This window comes from Harpia harpyja, chromosome 10, assembly GCF_026419915.1.
Source record: "Harpia harpyja isolate bHarHar1 chromosome 10, bHarHar1 primary haplotype, whole genome shotgun sequence".
Lineage (NCBI taxonomy): Eukaryota > Metazoa > Chordata > Aves > Accipitriformes > Accipitridae > Harpia > Harpia harpyja.
Genome location: NC_068949.1, coordinates 27,920,467 through 27,939,318, shown reverse-complemented (window position 1 = coordinate 27,939,318; position 18,852 = coordinate 27,920,467). Strand labels below are relative to the sequence as shown.

The following is an 18,852-nucleotide window of genomic DNA, read 5'->3' as shown; positions in this document are numbered from 1 at the left end:
GTAATACATATAGCTGTACTCTGTTTGCTTGAACACAATCTTGTATAACCATATCTTTGTTAATTTAGCTTACACTAATTCCCAAATCACATGAAGTAAACAAAAACAATTACAGAAAATAATTGATTATAGCAGGATTTAGTCTAGCAGAACTATAGCAGTTCACTAGTGAGGCCGTAAAAAAGCTTGCATGGATAAATAAGTATTTAAAGCATTTATACTTGAGGTAAGAAGTAGTAAGTGATAGTGAGGCAAGTTATAGATGTTGAAATCTCTATTATGAAGTTAGGGTTGATTTAATAGTTTGTGTAGTCTATTGTTTTACTTCTTTCGGCTTCCAGGGAGGTGCCTGCCCTGTTCTCTGCAGTCTGTTGTATTCCACTAACCCCTCTCTGTCTTAAGCTCCTGAGTCATTGAATGAATTTCAGTTCTAAGGCTAAATCACACAGGCTCCTCCACTCTGTAATTTAAATACATCTGAAGGAAAGAAACAAAATCTTTTCAGCCTTGACTTCTCAGCAGTTCTTGTTATTGTGTGGAGCGCTTTTCATTAAGCTACGTAGTATTTTTGCTGTCTCAGGACTATGGATTCTTTCTTGGACTTCGTAGTCTTATTAAGCATACCAGCATTTCCACTGAGATAGACGCATGCTTTAGAACAGCTTTTGAGGGCATCAGTGAATTTCAGCAGGCAACTTCCTAGTTGATTTGTTTTGTGTCTGTTAGCCTGGTTAAATCATTACTATCGGAACAAACTGAACTGAGAGAGCTATTAGAAACGGAATGGAAACTTCATAAGCCAAATAGGCTATTAAGAAGTGGTAAAAAAAATGGCGATGTGTCTAACTGCTAGATCATATTAAGAAACTGTTATCAATATTATTTTAAAAAATGAAGAAATAACAAATTGAGAGATTAAGACATTTGCTGTAGTTTGTCAGGAAATCTGTCATGTTCTTTAAGACCAGGCCCATGCCATTTACTGTAAGACTCTACTGTTCAACAAGTAATTCAGTTTGAAATATGTTTTTGCTGATTCTCCTAGGAAATTTGCAGATCAATTTTTACATACTGATGTATAGCTCTAGAAATAATTTAACCAAAGAAATTAAATTTACTGTATCTGAATGTTAAGTAATCAAAGAAGCAGTATCTGAAAGAGTTAGTTGGTCGTTCATTTTCTGCTCTCCATTATTAGTGCTTTATGTAAGTGAATGCCTGTACTTAAGTTCATTTGGAGCAGCTGAGAAACGCATATTTTGTTGATTGCTATAATGTACATGAATTTGAAGATTTCCTTAAATGGAAATTTTATAAATTCATATACAGTCGTATGTTAATTCTGTCAATAAGTTCTTTGCTTTCTGGTTCATTTTTAAAAGTTCTAGTTTGTTCATACAGCTGTGTTTTTCACTTAGTGAGGTTTACCTTTTTGTACAGGAGTAGCAAAAGATTGAAGAATTTCTAATAAGCTTAATTTTAGGTTACACCACCCTATTTCACGGAGGTTAAAAGATGCTCTAGCATTTGCTGACTTACATATACAGGTGAATTTTTCTTTTGAGTGTAGTAATTTCATATGTGAATTTATGAAGACTGACTTGCACATGAACAGTGCATGTTTGCTGACTTTTTTTCTGAGAATATAGCAGAGAAAGCTGTTTTACTAGCTCGTCAAGAAAGATGTATGGAAGGATTTAAAGAGTGAAAGACATTGCATTATATATGACATGTGGATGTTCAAACCTAATGGTGTTACGAAGTAAAATACTAGAATTTTATAGAAACTAATTTTTTACTAGGCAAAGCATTTCTTTTTTTTAGGTAGTTGTTTGGAATACTAATTATTTTTACTGGAAAAGTATTTTAAATGTATGCTAAGAGCTTTAGTTTTCTACAGAATACATGTAATAATTTCACACGTAAGGGAATCCTTTTGACCAGTTATATAATCATAAAGAATAATACATTTTCTTAATGTTTGCTGTGTTTCCATTTCTAGACTTCTTGGCTGTACTGTCAAAAAAAGTATTTGGTTTGGTGAATACTCTTTCTGTCATAGTTGGACACGTTGAACATGAGAATCTGTTGCTAAAACATGTATGCAAATTTTGCCTTTGACCCCACAAGTAACTAGCTCGGTGAGTTGCATGTTATCCCAGCTAAACTGCTTCTTATATATAATTTTACCATTTACACTAAATTCTGGGTTGCCCTCATTAAATTCCATGGATACCTGGTAGCTCACCTGGCCATGTCTGTACTGCATGGCAGTCGTGGCTCTCACTGGAGCACTGAGGTAGCCCAAGATGGCTAGGTCCTTCAGTCATTGGTATAGCCACTGAAATTAAGTGACCTTGCATTTGATGTGTTCTGTATGTCAGTGGAAGGACTTTGATCATATTGACCTGGGTTTTGCTAAATTTCATTTCTCTTTTTCCTTTTAAAATGCCTCCCAGCATCCTTTAAACTGGGCTTCTGGCACAGTCTCTGTGATTCCAGAAACCTTGCTAAGAATAGCTGGCTAGTAGCAGTACTTTCTTAAAAGAAATACTGGCATGATATAATACTTCTATAACATCACAAACATGACTTACTATGATGGGAAGTTGTAAAATCATGTTAATCCTTTATAAAAATAGTATATAAATTTCCTTTAGCTTCCCATCATCCTCCTCATGGGAGAAATGAGCTTGTTAAGGATGCCTGCTGTTATAACCCTTTCAAAAGTTTTCTGGTAATTGGTGTAATTAGATGTTTGCATTAGAAGATACCTTTTAAAGTTACCTTTTAAAATTTGGAAATTGCATTCTAAAATGAGAAATAGCTTCTTTCATTTAATTTTATAAACCAGTTATGCAGTCCTTTTCTTTACTCTGTAAATTTAGCTATGGTAATTGGTCTTTACCAAATAGGTATTGTACTACACTGGAAACTTGCATTCAAATTGCAACTTAGGAAAAAATGTGAGATGGGGTAACTAAGAGGATTGCTACTATTCTAGGCAGAGAGATTGGTTTTAATTCTCCCAAGTTAGAGAGGGAAGTAGTCTACACAAGAAAACAGCTGAATTACTTCCCTTCTGAAACAACGCTATGGCAAAAATTTGATCTTATTCCTCTGCAGTTACAGGCTTTCCTTTTCTCAGGCTGGGTTCCTGGGTTATAGTTTAATCCTACATGAAAAATACTAACTTGACATTTTTTGTACATTTACAGTAATCTAGTTTTAATAGATACTACATATTCACCAATGAGCTTGGAGAAAAGACTATGTCTGGGGAAAGAAAAAAAGAACATACATTAATTCACCCCAAAATAAACAATAAACACGTATTAGGAAAGCCGCCTGTGCTTTTCCTGCACTGATCCCTTTCCATGTTGTGTATTGTAGTTTTATACATGAGAGACTCTCCAGGTGTCTTCAGCTGCCTGCATTGGCAGACACTCTTAGAGGTTCCCACAGCTTTCAGCTAGTGTGCAACGCCAACTGCTTGTTTCTTTGATATTGCAGAATGTATGTGGAAGAAGCATGTTACATTACTGTGATTATTTTTAAATTTTTCCTTTAAAGTATTTGTTAAATAACAAACTTGACCTGAGAGCACTTGTACAACTTCGCCCGTGAAACCATATTTCTCAGAGAAAGAGTAAAACCCGTTTCTAGTTCTTTGTCTTCACTTTATATCCTTTTTTATTGTTTTCATTATGTCTCTCCATCACAACCAATAAATGTTGACGACATTTATCGTTCTTAAAATCATTTTTAAGCCAAAGTACCTTTTATACTGTCTCCAATTATAGTTCTTTAAAACATACATGCTTAACTTGATGAGGCTATGCCTGTATAGTCCAACATTGCTTTTATGGTAGTTCATAAATGTGACTGTATTAATACTAGCTTTGAAGATAGTCCACATTTAACTCCAACTACAAGAAAAAATGTAAATAATAGATAGAATAAAAATTTAACTCCAACTACAAGAAAAAAACGTAAATGATAGATAGAATAAAAATTTAACTCCAACTACAAGAAGAAAGTGTAAATAATATATAGAATAGAAAAGTTCAAAATAGTTTACTTGGAAGGGACCTACAACAGTCATCTAGTCCAACTGCAATAGCTAGCCTTAATTTCTTTTATTCCCACTTTAAGAGATTGAACCTGTGTTTATGTAGGACTATACGTAAGGATTACAGCAAGGACGTGGGCTCTGATTTTACCTCTGTGTTTTTGTGCACTCTAAATAGGACACAGGCAAAATAATATTTTGAATGCAGAAACCAAACGTGGGGCAGCACAGCTCTGGATGTGTGGGGGTAGAGGTAGCTGACCACTGTGACAGTGCACTGTAGGGCACGTAAGAGCCATGCATCTGCTGCATAGCATTCCCAGTGGGCGTTGTGGCTGCAGCCAGGTTACTGACATGGTCATTGTCAGTTAATCATGTATTCATTTTCACATCCTAAATGTTCCCCTCTCTTTTTGACCAGTTCCAGTGAATACTCTTTTAGTATGTCTTAAAATACTTGTATGCCATTTCTTTAATAATGAAGTGCAAGTGCTAAATGGTTGTGATTTAGGAGTATTGTCTTTGCCTTTCACACTGTTGTGAAACCCATCAATTTATTTCCAGTTCATCATTCTTCTCCATTTTTGGCATCTTTTTAAACATATGTGTCCTTGGTTCATTCATTTATTCTTGTACGAGAGAGGCTTTTCATATTTTCCTCTGCATAGTGAATTTTGAACTTGGAGGTAGAATTACTGCACTGTAATAACCATTTCTTTATTGCAGTATAGAATTCACTATTTTTATTAACTCTTTGTTAAGTATCTTTCTAAATTCTGGTACTTTCTATAACAGCACTTTGAAAGGCCATATTGTTCTTGGTTGGTTCCTCCTGCTGTACACTGCTGACATGAATAATATAAAAATATTATCACAATACTTATGTGATGTTCCAATACAGATTTTTGACTGATGCCTTCATACATCATGCTACCTCCTCTGTTGTGTCTTAAGGCATTTCTTTGTGTATGCTTTGTTTAAATACAGATATCTTTCCTGGATTTTATTTTTGTTTGAAATCTAAAAATCTTGGATATCAAATTAAATGATAGCTGATACAATAATTCTCCCATTCACAAAATGTTCTCATCATCAGGGAACAATCAGAGCATGCAGTAGAGTGAGCAACAGAAACCTCACCAAAGCTAAGTGGCGAAGGTGTAGATTGAACGGTTTCCGCCACAGTTATGCAGATAAGAAGCTGAATTTGTATTATTCAAAGCATAATATAAAAAAAGTGAACAAGATTCCTTAGCAGATCACACAAAGATATTTTGAACACTAGTGCACAATCAACAGTATTTGCTGCTAGTGGTTCTATTCTCTGTCCTTTTTCTGTGAAATAATTATGTAGAGGACAGATCTCAAACAAACCAGTGTTATGATCAGATTCTGTTTAGGTGCTGAAAGCAGGCCAGAACGATGGAACCTCTGAACTGGTCAAAGATTTTTGAAGTGTATTATGTTCCTTTAAAATTCTTTCACTGCTAAGCTTCAGGGCTTAAATTGGGAATGTTTAATCAAGTGTTGTTGTTTTTACTGGATGTGACTTGGATTAATTTTATTCCAATAATCAGTAAGAATAATAACCAAAATACCTTATGCAGCAGATTTGCCTCGTTTGGTTTATGCGGAAAATCTGGTAGCATCTTTCATGCACCAGATTGTCTGTTATATGAAGATTCAAAGGGCAGGAATCATTAATCATAAAGACTGTACGCTTATCAGATCTTACTTATTTCTCATATTATTCGTTGACATAATTATACTTAAAATTAATTTCTCAGATTGGCATCTGGTCTTCACTTTGTCATGCTTTGCTTCACTTGGTATGACACTGAAGCCATAGTGAACATTCGTATCATTTTTACCTTAAAGGACTATGTTTAATGATCATTTTCAAAGTGAAATAATTTTCATTGAAATATTCTTTGACTTTTTGCATTCCTATTGTCTGCAGTATTTGCATAACTGGGCAAGACGGGAACAGACATTTCTCTTTCCTCCCTGCCTTTGAAGGGTCTCTTGCCATATGTAATGTGGCCTTCAGGGTGAGACCGAAGTAAAGAAGATGATGTTTGTTACAAAATATATTTCTGAGGCTCTTGAAGCCAAAAATGCAATTTGGGTTTGTGTTTGTGGTAATTGTTAGAAGTTGTGCAGCCAAGGAGCAAACTGCAGCAGATCCCAGCATTAGCTAAATGCAGGGATTGCTGATTTGGAAGACCAGTGCCCTCAGGCTAGAGAGGAATGCTTCAAGGCTGAGGCTCTGAAACATTGAAAATGTGTTGTTGCAGTTTTGCAGTTATTTACATTATGAATGCTATATTTTACTGCAACTACAGTTTGTATAGTCTTTCAAATTTAAAAAGTGCCTAACAAAAAAAGAAAATATGAAAAATTGAGATCATGAGCCCCTGCTTTAATATGGGTACCTAACATTATATACATGTTATTTTTAACATCCTTGTTTTCCATAGGTATATATGTATTCTCAAATTACATTTTTGTTTAGCTTTTCTCCTATTCTCACTGATTTATAACAGAGTTAGTTGTGTTATTCTTAAAACTGAAAAATGACTTAATTTCTACTTTATGTAAATGGAAAAAATAAATTTAATTTTGATCCATCTTGATCAAAATACTCAAATATTGGAACCTGATTTGAGATTCTTGCACTCTGTTTAACGACTGGATATTTCTCCATTGCAGAGTTAAGACTGAGTTGTATGCGTTTTAATTTTTTCTGTCAGTGCACAGAAACTCCTGCTTTGATTTTGGACATGCTTTGTATCAGTTTTTTGTGGGTGAGGTTAAAACTTGGGTTCTGCTTTAACTCAGGCTGTAACTTGTTCATTTTGCAGTGAGAATTGTACAGTTCTTTTCCTAGAACACTCTTTTCTTCCAAAGTCCAACTCATAAATCTTCCCTTTTGACCATTTCTTTCTTATGTGCTGGAATTTATCTGGTAATTTATATATACATTTATTTAGCATTTGAACTTAACATTCCATATGCTATGCTGTATTTATATCCAGTATATTAAAAGGTCTTGAATACAGATGCTGTATAGAGAATCCTCCTGCTGGTGTGTTGCTCAAGTCAAGATTCTGGTAGACTACCACCATGACAACCTTTAGGAGAAAGATTTGTGAAATGTATGTGAAAGTGGAATATTTCTGAAAACATCTCCAGGAGATTGGCAGAGGAGGGGATTCATGAGATGGGATTTCATTGCAGGAAAATAATGAAAAACCTGAGAACAGTTCAACAGCAAGTGTGGCACTATCATATTAATGTCTTCACAGCCTTTCTGCGTATCTGTTACACTGTGATGTAAAGTTGTGGATTTACAAGTCAGATGTTATTTCCCTTAATTCCTTCACCCAGCCTTCATGATGATAGTTTCCTCTGAAGCAATAAAATATTGTGTCTGCTCTTGCACAGCACAGGCTGCAGCATGCCACAGAAAGACAGGTGGCATGTTGGTATCAAACAGCTTTTGAGATCTAATTTTCAACCAGCTGATTGGACACTCACTGTCTATCTAGCAAATTTGTAATTAAACCTTCTTTTGGCAGGTGTTCTGAAATCAGGATATAGTTTCATGAACTATAGCAATAGGTGAAGGTCCCCTAAAATAGCAGGACCCAGGTGGCTGGTTGCCAAACATGTAGACTGGAAGCAATAAGGCTGCTTTCTGACTAAACGTGTAGATGGTGGATCTCTTCAGACTTTTGGCAATACACTCTGCTGGTTCTTCTCTCCTTAGTATCTATGATCATGTCTATGTTCAGCCAAACCTTGCATAACACTAGGTGCCCTTTGTACCTGAAGTATCCATTTGCTACCATGGTAACCTCAGGGTCATTTGTTAGGGCACTGCCTTCAAAGCCTGTTATTTCAGGTGCAGAAGAAATGTTTGTTGGCTGGGCTTAACCCGCATAATCACACTGATTCTTACGCAGATATTCTGGAGGCATTGCTAGTCATCCTGTGTCTGCATGAGGATGCAGTCCCAGCTCTTTGCTAGTTGCCCTGAAATGGAAAGGAATCGGGAAATCAGCATCAAATGGCATAAATTTTGTTCTGAGATCTGCTACTGTTTTTGCAGAGTCAAAATCACTGTTACAATGCCACCGTCTGCATCTTCTTTTCTGGTGAGTATACAGCCAGAAGCAAAAACAATGGATCTGTTTATTATGGACAGGTCTGTGATTGTTTCTATCAGCTGTAGCCAGTACCAGCCAAACTGCATACAGAGCAGGAAATGGTTGGTTAAATATGTTGACAGTATATGGTAATTCAGAGACAAGCAGCCAAGTTCTTCTTTTGTACGCTGCGAAATATTTCCGTGAATGACTCAGGCTAGCGGAGTGGTAAAAGCCCTGGGATACACTGCCAGAAATCTGAGCAGCAGTGTAGATGTAATTACACAGGGCAGTGTGTAGCTGTTCGCTGGGGATGATGGGAGGCAGACATGGCAGTCTCAGGTGTGGTGAAATCATGGTGATACTTTAAATTCCTTCCATATTTTATGTCAGTGCTCATATATATAGTTTACAACCAGGGTCTTCTGAATCCAACCACAAACAGGGTTTAAATGCGTTTTCAAGTTCATACTTATGGGTAGGAACTTCTGAAAAATGTAAGGATTGCTATGTAATTGTTAATTTAAATTTAATATATTACTAAATCCTTCATGTTGGTGGTCTTAAAACTCAGCTTTAAGATCTGAATGAATGTTTGTCTGTGTATACATTTTACCCTTTGAGAGTGTTTATCCACAACTTTTGTGGTAAAAAAAAAAAATAATTCTTTCCCATGCCTATACATCTCAACTGTCCTGATAAGTATGTCATTTGTTTAGTCAAATTTGTTTCAAGTCAGAAACGATATAGGCAGGTTGTATCTCTAACTATACAGTACTTTCCATTTTTTTTTCTGGAATTTCATTTGATTGGTGTTATAATTGCAAAAGAAAAAAAAGAGCACACAGTTCAGAGTCTGATTTTCAGAACTGAACCCTTTGCCATTTCCTAAAGCAAGAAGTGATTTTAGGAATAAGTGGTTGTTATTACAAGTGCTCCATATCTTTCATTTGCTGAATTCCACTATGCTGGTCAGTTCGTGAGTGAGGATTTTGTGGTATATAATTGTAATTTAATTCAATTATACCTCAACATGATTGCTGCCTTTTTTTTAAATCCTCTCCAGAGGTTTAATAAATCTATTCAACAATAAAATCTCAGCCTCGATAGAAATATCTGTGAGTTATAGTTTCATAGTAATCTATTTCCAGCAAAATTCTGTTCTACAGGTGATTTCTACCTTTTTCTTTTTTCCTCTGTACTGTAGAAACTATTATTCTTTTCACCAGGCCCATTGTGATGACTTGCTTCTGCTCCACCAGAGAAGATCACCTTCTCCAATGTCTTGCTATTACCATGATCAAATTAAACTCAAAGCAGATATTCTCAAACTAGCTGTGAAGTTTGCTGTTTCTATTCCAAACCTGAAAAAGATCTTGTGCCCCCAGAGTGTGTCTGTAATATTGCTTGGTCTAATAAAAGATTATTTTCCATACAGACCTTGGCTAAGTTAATCTTCTTTTCTTCAACTCATCCTCTGGGAATCTTTCTTTGCTCAGAGTATTATTTTCTGCTTACTGGTACTCAGCTCATACTGAACTCCAACTTTATTTTGTGCAAGTACCCTGTAGCTCCAGAGCTCCCCTGCTAATAATTTGCAATGCATACTGATACGTAGTTTTAAAGCTCATATTGCTAGATTTAGGGATATGGAGAGAGAGCATGTGTGTCTTCTGATTCTTTGATGCTTGACTCACAAGTAAATTGGAAGAAGAAATGGGATCTATTAATTTCAGTGGTTTCTACAGTGAAATTGAACTTGAACTTGATCCTGTTCTGTGGTAAGCTTCCCACTGAGTTTAATATTAGGCCCTTTGATACTGGAGTGAGTTGTCCACATTCAAACTTGATAACAGTGAATTCATGTTCATTAGAAGAGAGAGAGAGATGTTTTTAATTATACAGAAGAGGAACAGGAAATTAACAAAAGCTTGTTGGTTTGGTTATTATGGTACTGAGATATGTTGCGTCCAAGGGACAGCAAAACAATGCTGTCCCAGTTATGCTGATTGGTATCTGAAGCTGGTGTTCAATTCAACTGTCATATATTACATATGAAAGTGTCTTCTGTTTGGGGGAGGTTTTTATTGTATTTTTCCTCTTTTTTGAACAGAACACTTCAGGATTACATATATTGGCAGTTGTTCACCTGTGGCTCTCAATTTTTTTCCATGGTCTGCTTTTATTTTCTCACTGTAAACATAATCCATATGTTCTCTTAAAGCGTATGAACAGTTTGGATGATGTCTGTAGCATGGCTTGTTAAAAAGGCTTCTGTTAAAATCCATTTATTGCATTACCTTTTAATAACAACTGAGAGAAATAATCCTCTAAGATTTTTGTGTAATTTCAGTCACAGTAGTATAATTTCATGGAAGCAAAGTCTGTTCTCAAAAAAGCAACTGAGTTATAAGATGTTATAATAGGTTGAATAATTACTTTTATTTTTACAGCTATTGAAATCTGGTTTCTGCTTTAGAACACACAGTTTGTCATTAGTCACAGGATTTTCTCCCAGTAGCCTTCTAGAGAGTGAGCACTTTTTTAGTGATTGTAATTTTCACTTTACTGCTTGCAAACTGCTGGTTTTTGAATGTATAGAGAGAATACTTTTTTTTCCTCAAAGTGTTGAAAGAAAGGCAACCTAGAAATAAAATGAAGACACAAATCCAGTTATCTCATTTGTCAATTCATCAAACTTTGTTGAAAATCTATTTTCATCTTTTTGGCAGGTTTACACTTTTGAGATTATGCTCATTTAAAAAGTACAGTGGCTTTTCCCTGGGTGTACTCCCATATGCATAGCACATTCCTACAAGTATCAAAAGTAAGAGTTGTGTTTGAGCTGGGATGAAAGTAATTCATTGGCCACTGGCCTTACTTGGTCACAATTCACATTGAAAGTGATGTGATTTTATCAAAGTACAGATTGCATGGTTGGCAACTGTAATTTTATGCAGGATTAGCACTTTTAACATTGGTGTGATTACACTCAGGGCTGTATTTATTTTCCTTCTGTCTTTGTATGAATTCCACTTACTTTGCTCAAACCCAATCCTGAATTTCTGCCTGGAGAAAATTGATGGCAGCAGCCCAATATTTATATCATATAGTGTATTAATAAACTACCAGTGTGCATGGTGAAATAAAATTTAATAAATAAGCACCTTTTAATTTTAACTTTACAAGAAATATGGTAAATGTACAGGTAATTTTGCTTTTATTGTTAGGATGTCTCACATGTCACATAACTACTGTGTGTAGTAGAACATACCAGTGTGGAAAAATTCTATGAATGATTACAGATAATTAACACTAGCCTTCTAGCAGTATTTTTCATGGGTTTATTTATAAAAGTTTCTTTGCATTTTTCTTTAAAGTGAACTCCCTGTTTTTCATATTAAAAAAATACTGAATCAACCTCTTGCTAATATAGCAAACACAAACATAATATGGTTCAATAAACACCAGAAAAAAACCAGTTTTTCAAGACTGTCTCGAAACTTTTTTGTATACACACACAAAAATGCACACACAGTTCTTACATACTTACATGATTGCAATTTATTTTTTCAGTATAGCTTTTATAGAGCCTATACATATAGAATATGTATGGAAATTCTAAGTTTTATAGTAATAAAGGCTGAGTTAATTTGAAGTAAATCTGTTGACAGAAGAGCTCCTTATTAAACCTTGTAGAAAGTTTAAAAAAAAAAAAAAAAAGAGTAATTCTTGAGACAGTGTTTTTTTAGAGTTTATGACGAGTCTAGGCTGAGTAATATCCTGAAGCAGGCATTCTGTATTTTCCTCCCATTCTTAAATAGATAATTCTTTGGTTAGAGAAGACAAGGCCTTTTTGTTCCCATGTGTATCAGCAATGATTAAGTCAACCCATGAGTCCTTTTTTTAAAGCTAGGCAGAGGTTATCTTGTTTTGATTAATAAAAGCAGTCCTTGCTATTTAAAAGATTATCTGCTTCAGCTGTGTATCAGAAGGATAAGCAAAGCTATCAGTTCCAGCTTTAGACAACTTGCAAATGAATAGTCAGGGTCTTCATTTTCTTCTACTAGCTTTAGCATTAACTTGATGTGGTAGAGCCCAAAGAATAACACCATTTACTGCAGCAGCAGCTAATTTTAGTGAGGATTGTATCCTGCCTTAACTCTAACAAAATCTACCCTGATTTTGGCCTGAAAGCAGGTCCATTCTGCAAGTTAATCTAAGGACCTGGTCGGTCTTTGAAGCACAGAAAGATATGATCTATTTCCTGAAGAACATAAACAGACAACACAAAGCTAGAGGACTTGTGGATGAGACTGGTTAGGGAGTTTTATAGCAGAAACAGAGAAGTGCAGCTCAGTTCCTGGCATGAAAAATGACAAAACTCTTAGACATGAAAAAGAGACAAAAAAATAGTCCAGAAAAAGGACTAGTTTAGTAGAGGCAAATAAAAAGAGAGAAAGAAAAAGGAGTAGAGTTTTGTGCAGAGTGTAAATCATGGAGGGTGGTGAAGCTGAGAATGAAGATCCTGGATTTTCTGTGATAAAACACATAAAACTGGAATGAAGAAAGATAAAAAATCAGAATCTGGAGAGGTGAAATATGTCAACAACCAAGACTTGCAAAGATGTGAATTACGGATGATAGAAATATTTATAGGTGTAGAAATAGTCAACAGAAATAAGTTATACTTCGCCTTTCTCATTATTTATATTCATACTTCAGCCATGAGCTGCAAGCCTTTATAATTCTGTTTGGCCTGTGTGCCTTTCCTTGGATATCAGCTGCAGTCTTGCTGCAGCAGCTTGTTCCATGCACTTTTACATTAAAGACGTGGCACTTGTTTAGTTCTTCCAGTTTAATGGAGAATTGAGAAATGCTAGTTTGAAATTCAGTTTTTTGAATCAGGAAGAGTTTTATTTATGTTCTATCTCCTTCCAAATCCAGCAATACCAGTGGCTGATCTTGTTTAGCCTGTGACTTGAATCATCTTGGCTTAGCTTCCATGAAAAGATTTCTCTTTTTGACAGTTTCATTTTTCTGTTAGAATGAAGCTGGCTTATGAAGCTTTTGTTATGGAAGATCATGGTTTCATTAAAGGTAGTTTCATTAAAGGCTTTCAAAATCCCTGCATTAGCTTTCTGCTGGACTTGATCAATGGGCAGTCAGTCTAGTGAAATAAAATTCAAATGAGATATTTCTCGTAGTTTCTGTCAGTCCGGAGATACACTGTGGAGCCACCTTCTTACCACTGGTCATGTCAGTGTGTTGATCCTTGTTCTTAGATGTGAGAGGTTATAATAAGTGGAGCCTGAAGGGTGATTATGCTTAGGCAAGGCAGTGTGCGATAGGATCATGAACCGTGCTCTAGCCTGTTGCAAATTCAGTGTCAACCTTTGCCAGTTTTTGAGGTCTTTGAGCAAAGCTGGAGTTCTGAGACAATGTGGAATGTGGATCTGTTGAAGGTGTGAATGTGGGCGGGTTTTGTAATGTACGGCGGGTACTATAACGGAGAAGGTGAATTATTGAGAATGCACCCCTAAATCTTGTCAGCAAGCAGTGCATCAGGGAACAGCTCATCTTCACTTGCGTGTTATCTCTTTTCCATCAGTCACTACTCGACTGGGCACTCCTTGTAGAGTTAGGCCTTCCTTTCCTACTGTATTGATAGATATAAGGTGTTTATAACTGTAGATACCAAATAATGTTGAATTCGCAAAGCACCAGTATTTCTGTGGCATTGCATTGTCCATGGTACTTGCTGTCTTGTCTCCTGCGTTACATGATCACCTGCAGCCGAGCCATGATCTGAGCTGTCTGGCCCAACTGTCCTTTCCTGACCTCAAGTGTCCTCTCCAGAGCTTGGATGCTGCCAACAGCTACGGGTTGTTAGCAATTGGGATGTGTTAGTTGCCTTCTGGGAGCAGGTCTTCTGGTATAGTTTCGTCTGAAAAGGATCCACTTCGTGTGCTCCAAGACTGTAAACTAAAGCACAGTAAGTGAGGATGTTTGGGAGATGCGCTTCAAAAGCGTATTTGTGAGCTGAAAGAAATTGATAACATAGACACAACCTGTACACCCTCGGTTTCAGCAGCGAGGCACAGGAGAGGCTGGTACAGGCTGTACATTCTCTGCCTTCTGGCTGACAGGGCGCCTTGTAATTCCCGGGAAGGTCCATGAGTGAGAATAGCTGTCACATGTGGGGCAGCAAGGCACTGTGACTTCTAGGGAGCAAATGGGTGGTAGCAGATGTTTGCATCATGCCTTCCACATCCTCCTCTTTCTGAGAGAACGCCGGTTGTGACAATGACAGTTCGGTCCGTATATGCAAAGCACTGTGCAAATATACAATCCCTGTAATATAAAATGAACATTATATTTTGCATTGTTTTTATTTTGGCATAAACTTATGTTCTGTTGCAAAGTCAAGAACAGTGCAAATGAGCTTTAAGAGCTTTTTCGTATGGAACTTTTCAGAATTGTTCTGCACAGATTGAAGTAGAACATGGAATTGGAGTCCCATGTAGAATCAAAGCAAACAAGACTGAAGGGAAGCCCAGAAGCTCACTGCGCTTCACCTGCTGCCCAAAACAGGATTGACATGTCAACATGGTGTTCTTAACTGTCTTTTTGTCCCTTGATCTTTCTTGCAGGAATTTCAGTGACACAGATTTCTTTATACCTGCAGATACTGTACAGCACTACTTCACTATGCTTGAAGTTATACCTGTTCCCCACTACGTAACCAGGATATTGCTTGTTGCAAATTGAAGTCTGTTGCTTTTTTCCTCCCCAGTCTAGCTACAGAAACAATTACTCTTTGGCTCTTTCAGAAGCCTTTTATGTATTTGAAAATTTCTCAACAGGTTCTGTTAGCCCAAAGGCTTTAATTAGGGCTGCTATAATTTATCTTTTGACCTTTAGTAGAATATATTAAGAAAAGGCAATTTTCTGTCTTTTTAACTTCCCACTGATTGAATAGAGTTTGCATAAAATGAATGCAACAAGGGAAACCTCATGTAGTATATTTTATGTTTATTATAAGAGAATGAATTGTAATCAGTCATTATGAGCTTGGGGGTTTTTTTAGAGAACAGAAAGGATGTTTGCTTCCTCTACGAAATGAGAGTTTATTGATATAAAAAAAAAAATTGAAGTAAAAGATAGATCTGGAGTGTACCTCCATTATGTGTGCAAAAAAATCTTTAAAGATATTTTGTGAAGCAATGCAAAAAAACCCCTCCTTTTCCTGGGAAGGAAGAAGAATACAGAATATAATACTACGACTGTTTATACATTTAAGTAATGCTGAAAAAATTATTGTTCAGAGAACCCATTCTAAACTTATCTATTCAGAATACTCATACTCACTGTTTTGGAATCATTGTGTTGATGTTTCAGGCTTCCCACACGGTCTTACGAAGCTTGGCTTCTTCCTTCTTAGGAGAAGTCTTATTTTTCAAGGGACATCACTGCTAGGATATTATAAAGCTACCATGAATGTTTTGTAATAATGGATAAAAAGTCTATACTCCCAAATATATGCATTTTCCCACAGGCATGAAAAATGTTTTGTAACTTTGGACATTTAGTTTCACGATGCAGTGAGCTCAGATACAAATTTATCTTGTAGCAAGAGGAAAATGAAGAAAAACGCTGACCCACATAGGTTTTATGTGATCATTATACGTTATTTCTTGTGGCAGTAGAGTCCTGATGCCCCAGTCAAGGCCTCAAACCCCTTTGTACTGCGGACTCTAATATGGAGGAAAACCAGAGCCACACCCTGCCCAGATGATCCTTTTGTTTGAAGTTTTGACAAAACTGCAGGTGACTGGAGCAGGCGTTTGGCTAAGTCAGGAAGCAAGCACGTTTTGGCAGGTAGCTTAACAATCTCAGAAGCCCCAGTTACCAGCTATCTAGCTAATACCAGATGTAGACATATGCAGAAAGACCCCAACTAAAAGAACGTATTAGGTTGTTTAAAAGTTAGCATATAGTGTACTGCCGAATAAATGAATGAACAGTTTAACAAAACAAGAAGAACAAGTTCTCTTGCTTTTGCACAGCCCAGTCCAAGAGTTAAAGGCGAAACCTAATAAATTTTTTATTTGTTTTGTTTTAGAACGTCAAGCGTGTACATCTATGGCTGGCTCCAGCGTCCTTCCCTACAACGTGGCTGGTATCAGCAAAGAGCTGATCGAACTGCAGCACCTCATCCAGTTCCCAGAGGAGGTTGCCAGCATTCTGACTGAGCAGGAGCAGGAGCTCTACCAGAAGGTCTTACCCATTGACTACCTCTGCTTTTTAACCAGGGATTTGGGTAATGCTGAATGTCAAAGCCAGCTGCCATCTATTAAAGCTTCCATATCTGCTACTATTCTGTCTTCTGCCAATGGTGAACACAATGCTGTAGAAGATCTTGTGACAAGGTTTAACGAGGTAAGACAAAACTTTTAACTTACTTTTCATAAGGGTTATTACCTGATTTGTGGGTTAGTTATTTCCTTTATCTCTCAGAGCTGAATTTAGCTGTAATGACAAATTTTTAAAACATAAGTTAAGATGACCAGGGGATTTAGCTAAATTCCACTGAATTTAATATTAGTTATGTGACCGATTTGCTCAGTGAGTTTGGAGAACTGCAACCTAGGTTTTTCTTGCACGCTGTGAAGTAAACAGGAAGAAAGAAATTACAGACCTGTATTTCTTTGTATTTATAATGACAGTATGGGGTATACTTTCAGTCAGTTTATTATTTTGTTCAGGAATTGGAGTTTTATTTATTTGGTTTGGATTTTTGTAGACTAAGCATGATCTTAGGAGTCAGCACAGAAGTATTGTAAACAAAAAGTTTCTGTATTCTGTATAATATAACTACACTAATCTGCACTATTTATTTATTTATTTAATCACCACGTGTGTCTTGACTGTTGTTGTACAAAGAAGTGTCATTTGGCATGACACATTTCCATAAGCCAAATCGTGAGTTCTTTACTAAGATTTTACTTTATTTTTAGTAAGGTGATCTTCTGATGAGTTTAATAGAAAATTGAGCAAAGATTGAGAAAACTGTAAGAAAAATTCACCCCCAAAAAAATTCACCCCAACCCAAAACATCCCCCCCACCTAAATAAACCCTCAGGTTTTAGCTGCAGAAAAATGCAATAATTTCTTTCTTCCTTTTTTGTGCAAACCATATGCAATGTTAGCAGTTTCTAGATTCCTAAGTGGAATAAAATGGAGATAGTTTTGACTTACGCTCTTTTAGTTTGTTATCCACTGCATTCTTATGCTTTAATAAGAGATGAAAATTGTGCAGGTATCAAAAAGACAGCACAAATTTAAGTAGATAGAGCAGAGTATGTATTAACCCCCAGTGAAGTTCCTGCTTCCTGGGCGAATAAGAATCAGTGACTGAATATTTAGCGTGTTTTGAACTGTTCCTGTTTCTCGCATGTTACTGAGATTTAGGAACTAAAATAGTGTAAAAATGTTGGTTTCTCTCACCTAATTCTATTACGGGAACATAAATAAAAGTTGCAACTACTATATTCAGTCTTTAGACAGAGCCTAAAAATTGTTTAAATTAGCTCTAGTTACTGTATTTAGGAAAACATTGTGGCTGGTGTATAGCTGGAGAGGAATCCAGCTGCTGACCCAGTGAGGGTCCTCCTTCCTGGGGTGTTTCTCTTACGGTGATCACCGTAGTGAGGGCAGTGGGAAAAATGTGAAGCGGTCAAGCTCTAGGATGACCTGGTGAGTCACAATGCCAGAGAAGTTTATTAGGACCTTTTGCAGTTGGCTGTACAGATTGGATTGACCATCATGTGTTCTGACACTGAACGGTCACAGGATTGAAGAGCAAGTAGGTGGTGAAGAAGTCTTGTCAGAAATGACTAAGACTATTCCATATCAATGAGAATTTTAACATTAAAGTTGCCTTTTGGTAAAATAGTCAACATTATCTTTTAGTGTTAGAGGTTTGTGACTTTGCAATTTTTGTAGTCTAGCATTACTTGTTTGGTAATGCTACAGGATGATTTTTCATATAATTTGAATTAATTCCTGAATATCCGGTGCTTAGATTATATAATATTTAGTGCAATGGATTATTTTAAGTATAATCTGGAATAACTTTTTTTAAACATAGATGCTATATGTTTAAATGGAGTTATTGTACAATAGTTAACTGCTTGTAATAAATCACTGTTTTGCTATCTGCTTTATCTTATGGTGGAGTATATCAGTTGCCATAGCGAATCACAAGCGTGAACTTTCAAAATGGCTTTGTTTATAAATGGCAAGAAAATTCTTGTGCAAAGAGTCATGCTTTTGTTGGCAAAAGTCAGTGAGCACTTGCTGATTTTTTTTGGCATTGCCTATAGAAATACTGAAGTGTATTTGTAATGTGGGAGCCAGAATGACTTTTAGGATGACAGGCTTCTGATACATAATGGGAAAAAAATCATCTCATGCTGTTGTTCTGTTAAATGAGCAATTACAGTATACAGAGGATTTTTCATAAAGCAATATGATTTTAGTAATTTTTCTGACACTACATATTAATGAGCAAATTATAACACTTGTTTAAAATGACAGTCAATAATTGCTGTTTTGTGACACAGG

At 36.2% G+C, this 18,852-nt stretch overlaps 1 protein-coding gene across 7 annotated transcripts in view; it reads left to right on the top strand.

Moving 5' to 3' along the window:
• PLCE1 (phospholipase C epsilon 1) overlaps positions 1-18,852 on the top strand; it is a 163,230-nt gene that overhangs the window by 87,809 nt on the left and 56,569 nt on the right. For all 7 annotated transcript variants that reach the window (XM_052798490.1, XM_052798493.1, XM_052798492.1 and 4 more), the window contains one exon: positions 16,349-16,665. In XM_052798490.1, the coding sequence (XP_052654450.1) occupies positions 16,349-16,665 (317 nt within the window). The remainder of the gene's footprint in view (positions 1-16,348; positions 16,666-18,852) is intronic.